The sequence below is a fragment of the Gossypium hirsutum genome, chromosome D12, assembly GCF_007990345.1.
Source record: "Gossypium hirsutum isolate 1008001.06 chromosome D12, Gossypium_hirsutum_v2.1, whole genome shotgun sequence".
NCBI lineage: Eukaryota > Viridiplantae > Streptophyta > Magnoliopsida > Malvales > Malvaceae > Gossypium > Gossypium hirsutum.
The window spans coordinates 61,689,718-61,706,427 of record NC_053448.1 but is presented as its reverse complement, the minus strand read 5'-3'; the positions used below and the strand labels follow the sequence as shown (position 1 = coordinate 61,706,427).

Below are 16,710 nucleotides of genomic sequence, written 5' to 3'. Positions count from 1 at the left end.
ATTTTGCCTACGTCCTCGGGCACTACCAAATATATTTCACTCCAAAAATACAAGTGAAAGTTTACAAATAGGGAGAGAGAACAATTGCCTTAAGTAGAGAATGACAAGTGTGGGATGAAGAAAGTAAGAAATGGTTAGGCCTATTTATAGTTGAGGTTCAAGGATCAACTTGCAATGTCCCTATACAATTAGGGACCAAAATTGCAATTATCCCATGCCAACTTTTAACCCAACTTGCCAACCAATTTTACTTTCTACTTTCGGTGCCCACCCTTTTTGACTTTTCAAACAATGGGTGGGTTCCAATAGCATGAATTGGTAATGTAAATTATGTAATGACACGTGAGGTTCGTTTATCATTGTCTTAATCGTTTTAAATTCTATATTTTCAGGTACGGTTCGTTGTTTAAAACTAGTTTGGTTGGTCGACAGATTGTTGTTTCCACTGATACTGATGTTAACCGTGTCATTTTCCAACAAAAAGGGAAACTGGTTCAAAGTTGGTACATGGACAGCTTTGATGATATTGTCGGCAAGGAAAATGTTTTATCCAGTCATGGTTTTCTCCACAAGTGCCTTAGAAACTTGATTTTGAACCTGTTTGGCTCCGAATCCTTGAAAGAAAAACAAGTTTCTGAAATGGAGGAATTAACAAGCAAACATCTGCGGTTATGGTCTTGTCAACAACCTTCAGTGGAATTGAAACGGGCTATATCAACTCTATTATAACTTTGATTCCAAGTTCCAACACATTTTATTTGATTAAATTTAGCTAAAAATCATGATTCATGACAGGTTTTCTCTTTTCTTACAGATGATATATGATTTTACTGTGAGGAAGCTATCTGGTTGTAATAATGAGAAGCTAAGAGGATGCTCTTCAGCTTTCTTGGATGGTTTAATTTCTTTTCCTCTAAACATTCCGGGAACTGCTTACTGGAAATGTTTACAGGGTCGTAACAAAGCAATGAGGGTAATCAAAATCATGTTGGAGGAGAGGCGTGGGACGTTAACAAAGAAACAAGACAAAGATTTTCTGGATGTGGCATTGGAAGAGATGAACAAAGCTGGAACCATCCTATCAGAACAGACAGCATTAGATTTGTTGTTTGCACTTCCTTTTGCTGCTTTTGAATCTGCATCTTCTGCTGTTGTATTAGCTCTTCAGTATCTTCAAAGCAACCCTCTGGCCCTAGCTGAACTGACATGCATGTCTCTCCCACCAGCAAGAACATGAAACAATTTAAGGGAAAGAGAAACAAAGGATTCCGGGATCACTTGGAAAGAATATAAATCAATGACTTTCACACATATGGTGAGTTTGTTTAACACTATATATATAGATTTCACTACTGTTTCTTCACACAGAGGTTTAATATATAAATCAATGGCTTTTCATCAGGTTATCAATGAAACCATCAGGCTTGGAAATATTGTTCCTACAATTTTCAGGAAAGTGGTCAAAGATATAGAAATAAAGGGCAGGTTTAAGTCCAATAAACCAAATTCATCTATGTTTAATGTATATATGCTCATTTTTTATGAATTGTGGGTGGTACAGATTATAATATCCCTGCAGGTTGGATCATTTTGGCTTGTACACCAGCAGTTCATTTGAACCCCACGAAATACGAGGATCCACTTACATTCAATCCATGGCGATGGAAGGTGATTTAGTTGATTATTCCAAAGCTAATTTGAACACAATTTGGTTCTAATATTATTGGATTTAGAAACTAATTAGCATGAAAACAAGCAAGCAGGGGAGAGAATTGAATGCAGGTTCTAAATTCTTTATGGGGTTTGGTAGTGGTGTGAGACTTTGTGCTGGTGCCGAATTTGTGAAGCAGCAAATCTCTAGTTTCCTTCATCATTCGGTCACAAATTACAGGTAATACAAGTAACTTAAAACATAACATTCTATAATTAATGGTTCAACATGTAATAATATAGTACAAATTACAAGTGATTTAGGTGGACAGTGATGAAAGAAGGAATGGCTGTTCGATAGCCGGGACTGGTGTTTCCGGACGGTTTCCATGTTCAAATCTTGAACAAAAAATTCATATGAAACTGTTGAATGGTTAGAGCAAACCTGGATAAAAAAAACCAGACATTGATCAAGAACATACTATGAAACAATGATGCTATGTCTAGCCTGCAACAGATGCTTGAAATAAACCGAAATTCAGACATAAACGCATGTAACGTGTTTGAATATAATCAAGCAATCATAAATTTCATTACCTTCTCCTTTCAACGCCACATTGCCACCACTTTGTGTACTCATCGTCACGGAACGCTGCATACATTACAATCGGTCATTGTCAAAAAGTGGTAACCAACAGTGACTATTCAAGACATAAAAGATATACATACAAGTTGCAGTCGGTATCAGGGCCGATGGTGAAACCGAGCGGGACACCACAAAAGCCAGGCAACGTAGCGATAGCGGTGGAATTAGAATTGTTAGCGGTAACAAGCCCCATTAAGCACCCACAAAGTGATCTCCTATTGTCAGTGGAATGAGTCATCATGTAGAGGTTCGTGACAGCCTCGCAACATGGTGTACCAGGGTAAGGATCTGGTGAACCGTTGCTGATAAAGGTGGCACAGAACGAGATTAGTTCTCTCACGGTGGTGCACTCGACTGCTGAACCACCTATTGAGGTAGCCCATGAAAGCAACATCAGTACTCGTATCATTGTTCTATGAGCCCCCATTCATATCTGTTTTTGGACCTGTTCCCTGCCAGTCTTTCCAGGTGAGTGAGTATATATCCTTGATTTAAATTTGGGTTGGTGTGCAATGACAAACGTGTGAGGTTACATGAAGGTTGAATGAGTATCTTACTTCTTTTTTTAAGTCCAGTTCAATCAATACAATAAAAGTTCAAACTTAAACTACGGTTAGAAACTATGGGATGAAAATAGGGATTGTATGTATGTAGGTATATATGTATGTATGTATTTTTGCTTGCATCAACATTACCAACTCCAACTAGTATGTGTCAAACCATTAAGTAGATTTGTTACAAAAGATGTATTTAAATATATAGATTGATCTCTCCATTTAGATTGCCATTGTCTCTTTGCTACCGAACCTTTTTTTGGCATAAAAATAATATGGTGGGAATGAGATATTTTGCGCACACATATATATTGGTAAAAAGATTTCTCTTGGCCCTTTTCTATTTCGGAAATAAGTAAATTAGTCCCTTTTAAAAAAATCGAAGTAATTTAATTTATGTCAATTTTAAAAGTGAGTAATTAAGTTAATATCTTTCATCAATTAAGCATAATTTTGATTGGTATAATAGCAAATTTAGCCCTTGATGTTTACATATTTTGTTAATTTGATCTTGATTCTAAAAAAAATTAACAAATTTAGCCTCAACATTCACGTATTTATAAAAATATTGTAAGCTAAATTTGTTAAATCATGAGCAAATTGATAGAATTTGTAAATTATTAGAGCTAAATTTGTTATTATACTAATCAAATTATGTAAAATTAACGAAAAACATAAACGTTGTAATTAATTGTTATTAGTTGCTCACCTTCAAAATTAACATGGATTAAATTGCTCCGATTTTTTTGAGAGAGACTAAATTACTGAATCAAAATTGGTTGGGATTATATTTATACACAAATCATAAATGTAGTGTTTTAATTTTAAAAGTAACCCAAAGACAAAAAATAACACAGCACTCAAAATTACTCACTCACATTCCCTATAAGCTCTTTAACAATGAAATGATAAATTGCATTTACACAAAAGAGATCAAAAACAGAAAACAGCCAATGCTAGTTGTTTTGATTGCAATCCCATCTAGAGGTTGGGACACAGCTGAGGTAGTGACACCATGTGCAATATTCGTTTCCGTCTTCTTCCCGAAACAACACTACCAATGCTATGGCGAGTCTGCAAATTTAGCAACTATGTCAACAACCCAAACCAATTCAACTCGTCCCTATGTATGAATGGTGGGTTACTTACCCTACAACCAACAGCACAATGGAAGCTACCCACAAGACATATTGGTGAGGCTTGTACTTCGATTTCAAACCAGTCCTGACTTGGATGTTCCCGTGTTCCAACCACCCTAATTGAGGCCGAGGTAGTAGAATAAACCCGAGTAAAAATCCGGTTAAAAACCCGCCGATATGCGTGAAATTATCAACGTGTGGCAAAATCCCTATTGCTAGGTTAATCACAATGATGACCACAAGTGTTAGCAAAGCTGAAGCCTGTGGGATATAATAAGACCATTAATAACACTAGCAGTCTAGCATGAGATTCAATGATCAATGAAAGCAGAACAGTTAAATAATGTTAGACCTTGTTTGTGTATATGGTCCAGTTTGTTATAAGTTCGGAAAGCATTGCGCCTAGAAGCCCGAAAAGAGCACCGGAGGCACCGACGGAGATGTTGTTACGGATAAATAGAGACGATAACACGCTTCCGCCGAATCCCGATACAAGATAGAGGATTCCAATCCGTACTGTGAATTTGTAACAACAAAATATCACATGATCTGCCATCGAAACTTAGTTCAATGTGTTAGAATATGATACGTACCGAAACCGAACTGTTGTTCAAGGCGTATTCCTATGAAGATGAGGCTTAGCATGTTGGCTAGAAGATGAATAACACCGGCATGTAACCAAATACATGTTATAAGCCTCCATCCTTGATGGTTAATTACAACTTTAGTCCATTCAAGAGCTCCTAATTTTTTCAATCTATAAAAATAATGAAAATAAATATTCAGGCGATAAAAGTAACACGGAAGCCCTTGTATTAAGAGTTGGATTGCATTTTACCTCATTTGTATTAAGAGTTGGATTGCATTTTACCTCATTTACTCAAGAAGTGGACAAATTAATATATTAGATGAAAGAGAAAACTAGTCCCTCTATTGAGAATTTCATCAATTTCTATTGTTAAAAACTAATCCTGGATGTTAGAATGAGATAAACATGGTGTGCCAAGTGTAATTGTCTGATTATTCTATCAACTATACTAGTTTTTAGTAATAGAAATGGATAAAAATTTTAACAGAAATAACCTCTTTGATGTAATTTATATTAACCAATTTACTCATATTTAAGTAGAGGGAAGAAAATACAATCTGACTCTTAAAATTAGGGCCTCCATTATATTTTTACCAATATTCAAGCTAATGAAATTGCTAGGATAGCCATCAATATCAGGAAAGAACATGATCAAATTAACAAATTCCATGAACATTAATTTCAAATTTCAACTAATTAATTATCATTCAAGCAATTAAAGGTTAAAATAAACCAGCAAAATCAACATAACCCAGAGCTCAAACACAGCTAGAAAACATTTTCCAACAATTAAATTCAACAAAAATCAAAGCAGAAAGAAAGGGAATAAGTGAATTTACGTGGAAGAAGAGGGACCGAACAGGGGATTCTCTCTCAAAGGCTCAAAAGAAAAACGACCAAGAAACCTGGCAACGCACTTGCCTACAAGCTTGTGCTTAGGACAATTATTGACATACATAACAACTACAAAGACAGCAACGTTAGCCACCAGGAAGACAGGCACCAACCATGATGTCCATTGAGGTTCTGTATCGTCTATCATGTAAGTAGATGATGATATGTAACTGCCGCCGCTGCTATCATTAAAGCTATTGCTGTTTCTCTTTGCCCCTCCTCCTCTGTTTTCTATATCACCCCCTGCCATTTTTACTCTGTTTCCCCAAACCAAAAAAGAGTCCTTTTTTTTTTGGATTTGGCTTCTTCTATGTATCCTGAAAGCCTGAAACTTTAACTTGATTATTTGTTTTTTCTTTTGAAAAGATCAGTTTTTAAATGATGGAGTTGGTGAGAGGGGGTTTAATTAGAGAGCTATGGAGGAAGACAGTGAAGGGAGTGGGACACTGTTTTTTGTTTTCTTCTTTTTTGGGTCTTTTCTTTGTATTTCAGGTTCTTCTAACTTTCACATTCAGAAGAAATCTCGATCTTTTTTATATGGGGATAATATATTTTAACGCATTTGTGTTTGATGAAAGGTAACTAAGCACCTACTTAAACATCATATCTAATTAATGTTTTGTACCAACTACTGCAACATAACTATCTAATATCCCATTCATCTTTTGTTTGTTAATCATCCTAATTAAATTGAAAAAAAAATATTTTATATATAATCCAACCACTGCAACATAACTATCCAATATCCCATTCATCTATAAAGTAAATTTTCTTTTTTTGGAAATCAAGAAAATGGTAAATTCACAGAATATATTCTATTAAAAAGTAAAAAAAGAAAGGAATAATTTTTCATTTCATTTCAAACCTTCAAACCCTCGTAACCCTACACTGTAATTTATTTTTATATATTATGATACCATTTTTGAAGAATATGATGCTCTTAGTTGTTTGGCATTAGATATTTCTCCGACTTATATAATTTCAACCCAATTTTTACACATCATTGATGAAGAAACAAAAATCGATCAAGAAAATTCACCAGTTCAACTGTATGAGTTTCTTCAACCAACTTATGATCGTCATCTATAAGTACAACTTTCCGTTTTACATATTTTCCTAACTATTGCTTGCGACAGTAGCCATCGACATGGAAGTAGTTGAGAAGAAAATATCAAGAAAGAACCAGCATGGCCTACATATCTTAGAACCATAGTCTAAATCTCGAATGGAGGAGAGAAACTGAGAGCCTACTTTACTGCCACTTCTATTCCCAACAGTATACGCAAAGCATACATTGAAAACGAAACCCCAATTAAAAAATATTCAGGCGCTTAAATTTAATATACATATTTGGTAGGAATTCATTATATCATAAAAATTAATCCTTTCACAAAAATGAACACTCAATCAATATATATAGCTTCTGACCTTTGACTCTGCTGCAGATCCCAACATTTTAAAGAAAAATATAAAGAGAAAATGTAAGTGTTCAACTAGGCTTCTTATATCTTTCACTTCCTCATGTTACAGTAATTTTGCTACTCCATCCATGTCTTTTGAGGTGGTGCATTGTTTCTTTTCATGCTACCTTTGCAGGCCATCAACGCAAAACGAACAACATGATGCTGTGCATTGCTAGTGTACGCAACCGTCAACGTATCATCATCAATGTGTCCACTGATCAACGGCGGTGATTCACCATACGCGTCACTCTTATAACAGTGGGAATCATTTGAAACTGTTAACCCCTGCACCATTCAGAAAAACAAAGCTGCACTTATAACATAGCTGTAGCAACTCACTAGTAAGGTGCCTTCATAGTCAAGTTACATATATATATGATGGACCAGCTATATCTTACCAGTGTATGCATCTGTCTTGAATGTTAGATCAACTGTTTTGTTGAATTTAGAGTTATTTCTAGGCTGGTCTGTACTGTGCAGATAATGTATATTTGCTTAAGGGGTTTTCTAATTTTTTTTTCTAAACTACAATATCACTAAACTATTAATAAATTTACGTTCTGATCACTTAACTTCAAAAACTTTCAAATAGTTCAATGACTATTTTATAAGTTTTCATTTAAGTTGCTAAACTATTTGAAAGTTTTTATTGAGTCACTAGGTTGCTAAGTTTTTTTTAATAAAAAAAGTTCGGCTACTAAGCTGCAAGTAGAACATACCTTAGATCTAAGTCGATCTGACATTTAGTGTTGAAGATCAAAGAAGAAAGCTATTTGGATTTTGGTTTGTAAATTCATAACATTCAAAGTTGTTTCACAAAAAAAACATCTGAACTATAGAAGAGAAGGATAAAGAGAACTTTCAATTCATGTAGGTGGTGTGAATAGAGAAGGCCATATAATAAAAATTTTAACAATCAAGTAACTTAAATGAAAACTTTCAAATAGTGCAATGACTATTTGTAACTTTTTAAAGTTGAGTAACCAAAACGTAAATTTACTAATAATTCCGTGATCTTGAATGTAATTTATCCTAATTTTTTTAATACTTTTGCAAAACCAATCCCAATAATAATTTAAAGGAATAAAACTTAAATTTTTTAAAAGATTATGCTAAACTTGCAATCACAGTATTTAAACCGAGTTAAATATTATCCAACCCTCCAACTTATTAAAGAAAAAAGTTAAATTTAGTGAGAATCAAGCGTGCCTGATCAAATGTGACATTGCCTTATAATGTAGGAGACATTTTTTTTGTTGTGTTATGGGAGAGACAGGTACATAGAGTGTGCTCAAAGGCATGTGTTGACACCATTTTTTTGATAAAACGGGATCGACTTGGATTTTTAAAAATGAAAACGAAAATGGGAGTCGCTACCAATCTTTTTTGATTTGAAATGTGGTTGCTTTTAATAAACAATTTAATTTTACTAAAACAACGATTTTGGTCCACGAAATTCAGAAAAACGGGTTCGGGAGTCGGTTACGTACGAGTAAGGGTTGCACCCTCGACACGCCTAAAATTGATACCTAGTTGATTAATTAATGTCTTAGTGTCGAAGATTGAAAACTTTAAAAAGTTTTAAAATACGATCCTTTATTGGAATGTTGAAAATTTTCGGGAAAAGAGCATATTTCACGTTAATCAATAAAGAGAATTATATCCAATAAGTTAGGACACAATGTCTTGAATTCTCGATGCGCGAATGAATGCCAAAATTTACTTATTTAGAAGATTTTTAGCTATCTCGGGTTTGAAAAAAGGATCATGCCCAGTAAGTTAGGACACGATCTTTTCTTAATTCCTGAGATCGTTTAAAACTTGAGAAAAAAGGGGATCATGCCCAGTAAGTTAGGACATGATCTCTTCTTGATTTCTGAGATCGTTTAATACTTGAGTTTGAAAAGATTTGTGTATTTAGATCTATTGTGAAAATCAAAACCCAGTAAGTTAGGGTACGACCTTCTCGAATCTAAACACGAGATATTACTTATTCAAAAATCATAATTTATGCATTGAATAAAATTAATCTAACACAAAATGGTAGAAATAAAACACGGTGTTAATGTGCGTAACAAAACAACATTGAACACGATAATGTAAGCATAAATAATACGAACGACATCGTAAATGAGATAAATAATAGAAGAGACAAATCTATCATATCACAACAAGTAAATAAATGAATAATTAAGACATTCTTTCAAAATAATAATGAAAATATGAATAAATAAATAAATAAATAAAATGAATAAAATTATGAAAGTAAAAAATATATATGTATGTGTATATACATAAAATATATAAAAAAATACGAACATGCATATATACATATATATATATATATATGAATAAGTTATAAAAATATGTACATGTATATGTTTATATATTATAAAAATGTACGTATGTATATATAAATTATAAAGTATATAAAAAAATAAGTAAGGATATATATAAGTCAAAGATGTGTATGTATATATATAGTTAAATCTAAAATTAAATGGTATAAATGAGTAAATAATAATAATAATAATAATACAGAACTAATAGTATAATATAATAATATAATAATGAATAAATGAATAAAAATGAAAATACAAGTATGATAATAAGTAGATTAATTAATAATACAACAAAAATAACACAAATGGACTAATTAGGGATAAAAATAAAATGTAAAGGTTGAAACTGTAATAAAATAAATACAGAGGATTAAAATCAAAAGACGCGCAAAGGTCAAGGACCAAATGGGAATAAAACCCAAATCCAGACACGTGTTCATTGTCCAGCTCGTTGGTGGGTTAGGGACCTAACTGAAAACCAAACAAAATTCTGGGGCCAAATTTGAAAAAAAATGAAAATGAACAGGAAGGGAGTAAATTAAAATAAGTAAAAATGCGGAGGGACCAGGGTCAGAAATAACCCATTCAATGAAAACGCGCGGATCCTCCTTAGAGTGGGTCGGGTCACACGCGGGTTGCTGGCGAGTAAGATGAGTGCCACTGGCCGACAATTTCTTATTTCCTTTGGATGCTCAACACATATGACATGCTGCAAAATTGTTTCTTGCCAATGATTTATTTTATGTTCTTATGAGTTCGACTCTGATCTTTGATGTAGTTTTATGTCATTATCATGAAATTTAGGTAGAACCTAAGAACTATTTCTTTGTTTATGAGGCTACTTTGTTAGTGGCTTATTGGCAATGATCTTTTCTGGATGTGTATTATTCAACCATCTATTTATACACTTTCTGTACTTTATTTACAAAAATAGCAGTATGTTACTCCTCGGTAGACACTTTAGTTTCATTCTTGTTCATCTTAAAACAGTATGCAATGTTAATGATGTGAAGTGTCCACTAATTTGGCATATTGCTTGGTTCCTGAGATCCGTTATTTAAATGATTGGAATTGAAGAATTCATCCTAACAATTTTCTTTCCATGAAATATTATTTTTTGCGTTCTTCATCAGACAGTCTCGACTTTCATTTTCATATGCTTATCAAATATAAGTATTGTATTAACCAAATCATTTATTGAATATAACCAAATCATTTTCATATGCTTATCAAATATAGCATCTAGTTTAATGAATTCACTTTAAATTGTAAATGCTATTGACAAATTTTTAATATTTATATTTGGTATATAAATATTATCCCTTTTTAAAACTTTAATCCAAATATATGTAATACTTTAATTCGTTAGGTTTATATTTTTTTATGTTATGTTAGTATATAATATAAGTTATATATTCAAATACATTTTAAAATAAAATAATACAAATGTGTTAAAAGCATTAATTAAAAATAAAAATAATTTTTATAATAATACAATCGTGTCAATATCTAATTACAAATATTTAATTTTTATATTTAAATATATTTTATATATTCTAATTAAATTTTATAAATAATTAATATTAATTACTTAGAAATATTTAAAATTAATATTATGTATTAAAATATTAACAATAAGTTATAATACATTATTTCTTTATATTTTTGCTAAAATATCATAATATTAACTAATTTGAATATTATTTAAATACATATTTGTTACTTTATAATCTCATGTCTAAAATGAACATTTTATTCTTCAAAAGCACTTTTTGACAGCAATGCCAAACACAATCAAATTTTTGAAAAGCACTTCTGAAAAGCAATAAAGAACTGGCCCTAATACGGCGCCGTTTTAGACCATTGAAACAGAGTCTAAACGGCACCGTTTTAATGAAAAATAATGGTTCTAACAAACCCTAAACCTCAGCAGACACTCCCATTTTTTAACAAAACTAAAAGGCTAAAACTGCCTCTCTTCAACTTCAATTCCGACGAAGTGAACGAGCTCCGGTGACGGCGTGGATGGGGGAACGACGGGGCGACTCAGGTAACCCTCTTTTCTTTTTACTGTACTAATAGTTTTTTTTTTAAAAAAGGGAAAAAAACCGATTAAAAAGAAGAAGAAACAAAAAACGCTAAAAATAAAAAATCGAAAAACAATCACCTTTAGAAACTGTTTTTCTCTTACTCTTCTTTCAAAAATTTCTTTTTGATACAATCTTTTTTTTCTCTGATTCGTGTTTGGCTTTTAAATAGCCAAAGAGAAAAATAAAGAAATATAAAAAAAGCTATTGTCTATATTGCTTTCTTCTATTTTCTGTCTCTGTTTCCTTTTTCGTGTTTGCAGGCGTTGACGGAAGTGTCAAGGGGAGCAGTTGGCAGGAGCGCCATTTGCGCTGACGGCGGCAAAGGAATGGGTACGGCAGCACATGGGAGCGGCGCATGAGCAATAGCTAGGGTTTCCTGCTAGCTTACTGTAGTGGGCCATTTGGGCCATTAAGGTTTGAGTAGTTGAGCTTGTATTTGGGCTGTGAATTGTTTTTGGGTCTGTTTAAGTTAGGTTTAATTTGGTTTGGATTTTGGGCCCGAGCTAAAATTGGGCTTTTACAGTATGTTCTAACTACACTATATATACCAGAAGTTGGTTGGTTGGATAGTTTTAATTTGAAAATCAATGCCAACAAGAAATCAAACATTCTAAATGTCATTGTCTGAAGAGATAAAAGGCTGCGCATATCAAGACATGCGTCAGGTTCTGGTGCTCTTCAAGGTATACATATACACAAAACTCCCTAACATATTGTCTGTTTTGGGGTCACAAGTTCTTACATTTCTGTCTACAAAACACTTGTATTTCACTATTATGTTTAGTGCAAACCTATGTGGAATATAGATGAAGGCTCAGTATTCTTGGTGGCACATACTTCGTACTTCGTACTTTATAATTGATTTTGACGTCAAATATCACGATAAATATCAGTTTATAAGCTATTATTCACTTTAGTCCATTAAATTTAATGATTTTATATGAAAAAATAATAATCATAAATTAAAAGTAGTACGAATAATTTATGCTAAAAGAACAATTTTAATACAAACATATGGCTCACATTTATGGTGGGATACTTTTGCATAACATACAACCTGTTTTTAGTGTCATAGCAATCCCATATTGTATTTTGATTCTTCTATTGGAAAATAAGATAAACGATGGTGTAAAATGATCTCTGTTAAATTATGCTTATTTTGGCCTTTGTACATGTATATATATTAACAAATTTAATTTTCAATCTTTAGACAGTTATTCAATTAGATTTGTACTACTTAGAGGAGTTCATAAGTTGAATCAAGGTCTGATTTTAAAAAAATTTCAGCCCCGAGCTCAACCCACCTAGCTTGCCCTAAAGCTTGTTTTATTGTTTAAAAATGATTTTTTTATTTAAACTTAATCATGAAAATATATTAATATTAATATAATATTATTTCTATATATTTTATGATTTATAAATAGTAAAATGAGTCAAATTAAATCAAATCAAGATTGAAAAATATAAACACAAGTTCAAATCTAAACGGGTCGAGCCTACTGAGCCATTAGATCATTAATTTTTTCAATAAAAAAAATCAAACTGCAATTCAATATATATTCCCAGAACAAACATGGTACTCTTACATGAGTCTAAAAAGGGTTGCTCCCAAATATATCATTTCGCCACTTGCAAACAACAAATACTAATTTCAATAGGGTTGGATTTGGAATTTACTCTAAGAGACAAAACTTTTTAATTTAAACGATTTTTTAAAGTAAAAAAGGTTAATTTTTCTCGGATAATTTTTTTATTAAACAAATCAATTTAATATTTTTTAAAATGAATGATCTAACTATAAAATTTTTTTAAAAATCACATTATTTAAAATTAAAATTTTCAAAATGCAAAAAAGAATAATTAATACTGTAACGACCCGATAGTCACGGATATCGGGAAGTGCATTTCGGAGATTCCTTTACCGTAAATCGGACTCGTAAAGATTTATTAAAAATATTTACGAAGCTAGCTGTGTGGTTAATTAAGTTTTTGTTAGGTGAATTTGCATGAATTAAGAGAAATTACGTATAAGGACTAAGTTGCATAAAGGGTGAAAGTTTAATTATAAATTAAAGAAAAATTAAAGGGATTAAGTAAACAATTATGCTATTGCTTATAAATGAGGCCGCATAACATTGATATTTATAAAACTTAAAGTTAAAATATATATTATAATATTATAATATTATATCTTAATTATTAAGTATATATATTATATTATATATTATAATAAGTAAATATACTGAATAAAAGAAACAAAAAGAAATAGAAAGAAACAGAATAGAAACAAAACAGGAGAAAAAGAAAGAAAAGAAAAAGGGAAAGAAAGAAAGGAGAAATTAGGGTTTTAAATTTCAAAGCTTAATTGGTAAGTTAATTTAGTCTCTTTTTTTGTAATTTTTATATTTTTAGAATCCTAGTATTCAATACTGCTTAACCTATGTTGAAATTTTAGAAAATATTGAATTTTTAGATGTTATTTATGTTAATTTAAGTATTTGGGATTAAATTGATAGAATTTTAAGTTAGAAATGAAAATGGGGATTGAATTGTAAAATAAATTATAAGTTTTGAGTATTAAGGACTAAATTGTATAAATTTTGAAATTTAAGGATTTGAGTGAACTTAGAGAGTTGAATTTAGTCTAAAGTGGAAATTGAATGAAAATATGGAATTAGTTTTGAAGAAATAAAGTTAGTCTCGGTTTAGGGGCTAAATTAGAATTTAGAAAAAAGTTGAATAGAAATTGAAATATTCAATGTGAAATTGTATTGTATTGATGAATTTTAATTGTTTTAATTCCGTAGCTAATGTCGTACCGGAACCCTCGACTAAAAAGGAAAAAGATAAAGTCGACCAGGAATAGTTCGGAATTTCCGGTTTGTATTTCTATAATCCGAATTTAGTTGTTAATTGTTATAATTCAATTTAATACGGTAAGTGTTGAGGTGAGAATTATTGTGTTTTGCAATTGAAATGAATTGATTTAGTATGTGACGAATTTATTAAATTTATATTGATTGAATTGGTATATATATTGATTATATATTGAATTGAATATTGGTTGTATTTGAAAAGTGAAATTAAACCCTATTAATTGTATCGGGCTGAGTCGGATATAGATGGCATGCCGTAGGATTGGAAGAGTTCAGGGATTTCTTCGACTTCGAGTCGATGACACACCAAGTGTCAATTTATTACTTCGGATAAATTCGATGAGGTACTAGGTACCAATTTACTTCGGCATGACCGATAGGACATTGGGTGTCAACTTATGGCTTCAAATTATCCGATGAGGCACTGGGTGCCAAACTGGTGTGTTTTGGTTGGATCCGTGTATCTGTCCGAGTCCGTGTCATGTTAATAGGGGTTATTGAATAAAATAGTGTTATGATTGATATTGAGTGGTGATTTGAAATATGGTTAGAGACATATGATTTGTGTATTTATGAATTGAATATGAATGAACAATATTGTTGTTCAAATGTTTTTGTGTTCATATTGTGAAAAGCTATCTGGGATAGCAAATGATAAAAATTGAATATGTTATAAATATCTTATTTATGAATTGAATAATTGTATGACTATAGTTATTGTATGTTATATTATTTTACTTTTAAACATTCGAATTGTAGAACTACCACTGAGTTTATACTTAGCGTACGGTTTGTTTTCCATGCGCAGGTTAGGTTAAAAGTCAGATTGTCGATTTAGCATCCGTCAATGATCCCGAACTCAAAACATGGTGATGTATATTTCTTTTTGTGTCGACGTGTACCTAAGATGTCTTATGCTTGTCATTTTGAGAAGTGAATGTAAATGATGTTATAAGATTATATTGGTTACTTATATACATTATTATACTTGTTAAGTTGAGGTTTAATATGGAGTGTTTAAGTTGATGCATAAGTGAGAGTGATATAGGCAAATTTGGGTTGAAATTGGTATGAATTTAGAATTGGCTTAAATGATGTTTTATTTGATTGTTTTGATAATATATGTGAAGTACCTATGAGGGTACATTGGTTAGGAAACTAGGATGATTGTTTTGACATGTTTTAAAGGTATTAAATCGTGTTTTAAAGTGATTGAACAATTGGTTTTTGAGTTGCTTGGTATTCAAGGTTGCAGGGAAGGGTAAACTTGATGTTTAAGGTTCATTTTGAGTCCACATGGCCAGACACACGGCGTGTGATTGGACTGTGTGAGACACACGGCTAACACATGGGCATGTGTCCTCCGCACCTAGGAAAATTTTTGAAATTTTGCAAAAAATTCTTAGAGTACCCGATTTAGTCCCGATTTGTTTCTAACACATATTTTGAGCCTCGATGGCTCATAATAGGGACAATATGATTAAATTATGATGTGTATGCTAGATGATTATATAATGTTCATATTTGATCTAAAAAGTCCGGTAATGCTCCGTAACCTTATTCCGGCGAAGGATAAGGGTTAAGGGGTGTTACAAATACTATACTAAAATTTTCATAAATATCATTATAATTCCAATATACAAAAAAATGAAAAATACTTTGTCAATATAAAGTATAACTTTATGACTTAAGGGGGCAAATTATATGAAATACAATTGGGCCAAGGGAGACAATGTGGACACTAAATTTAAGATACATTATAATTTATATATAAAATTCAAAAATCTGAAATTTTCAAGAGGAGCGACCGCCCCACACCCCTAGATTCATCCCTAAATTTCAATATACCCCTTAATCCTGATTCAACTTTTGATTTGGTTTAGAATAAACGATAAACTAACATTTAGTCTTTGAATTTTATAACTTTTCTCAATTAATTTCCTGATTTGTTATTTACATTAGTTTCAAATTTAATTAAATTTTCCAATTTAATCCTTAGATTTCATTAAAGTATAATAACTTGATATCCAAATTTTTTCAATATTAAAATATCACATCATCATATATCTTTAACCAAATTCAAATTCAAGGATAATTTAAAAAAAATTTATCAATTTTCGACTAATATGGACAAAAGATTTCAGAAACCAATGTAACAAAATGTTGGTTTATCCAAAGGAAATCAGAAATATTAAATTGATAAATCTTTGGGGTCAACAGTTGAATCCCACAGACTCTAAGCCAGAAATCCAGGAAATAGAAGAAGCTGTTTTTCTTTTATTAATTTTGTAAGTACAGCAAATATTTCTTGGCAGCTTGTGATTTTTGGTTAAAAGAAACATTTGGACGGCCAAAGCTTTTTGCTTTACAATTGTGTCACGCAAGGTATACATCTCCATACTTCATACATTCCACTGCTCAAGGTCACTAATTTTGGTTACCAAACCTTTGTCTTTATATATTTTTC

The 16,710-nt window shown here is 31.6% G+C and overlaps 3 protein-coding genes and 2 long non-coding RNA genes across 5 annotated transcripts; 2 read left to right on the top strand and 3 right to left on the bottom strand.

The window, feature by feature from the left end:
* Positions 1–472: 472 nt before the first annotated feature.
* Positions 473–1,239, top strand: LOC121224403 (cytochrome P450 87A3). Its single transcript, XM_041107694.1, has one exon. It carries the CDS (start codon positions 782–784, stop codon positions 1,235–1,237), a length of 456 nt encoding a protein of 151 aa, XP_040963628.1. The 5' UTR covers positions 473–781; the 3' UTR covers positions 1,238–1,239.
* Positions 1,240–1,693: 454 nt separating this feature from the next.
* LOC121224404 (uncharacterized) lies at positions 1,694–2,302 on the bottom strand. The gene is made up of 2 exons (XR_005922000.1): positions 2,248–2,302; positions 1,694–2,095 (listed from the first exon to the last, which is right to left on the bottom strand). It is a non-coding gene; the product is annotated as an uncharacterized lncRNA (long non-coding RNA).
* Positions 2,303–2,351: 49 nt separating this feature from the next.
* LOC121224589 (putative non-specific lipid-transfer protein 14) lies at positions 2,352–2,723 on the bottom strand. The gene has a single exon (XM_041108055.1). The coding sequence runs from the start codon at positions 2,721–2,723 to the stop codon at positions 2,352–2,354; it is 372 nt and encodes a 123-aa protein (XP_040963989.1).
* Positions 2,724–3,611: 888 nt separating this feature from the next.
* On the bottom strand, positions 3,612–5,996 carry LOC107947296 (RHOMBOID-like protein 3). The gene is made up of 5 exons (XM_016881898.2): positions 5,418–5,996; positions 4,583–4,746; positions 4,342–4,505; positions 4,000–4,250; positions 3,612–3,924 (listed from the first exon to the last, which is right to left on the bottom strand). Exons 1-5 carry the CDS (start codon positions 5,720–5,722, stop codon positions 3,807–3,809), a joined length of 1,002 nt encoding a protein of 333 aa, XP_016737387.1. The 5' UTR covers positions 5,723–5,996; the 3' UTR covers positions 3,612–3,806.
* A 5,075-nt stretch (positions 5,997–11,071) lies between these two features.
* On the top strand, positions 11,072–12,184 carry LOC107947684 (uncharacterized). Its single transcript, XR_001697219.2, has 2 exons — positions 11,072–11,327; positions 11,628–12,184. It is a non-coding gene; the product is annotated as an uncharacterized lncRNA (long non-coding RNA).
* Positions 12,185–16,710: the final 4,526 nt, after the last annotated feature.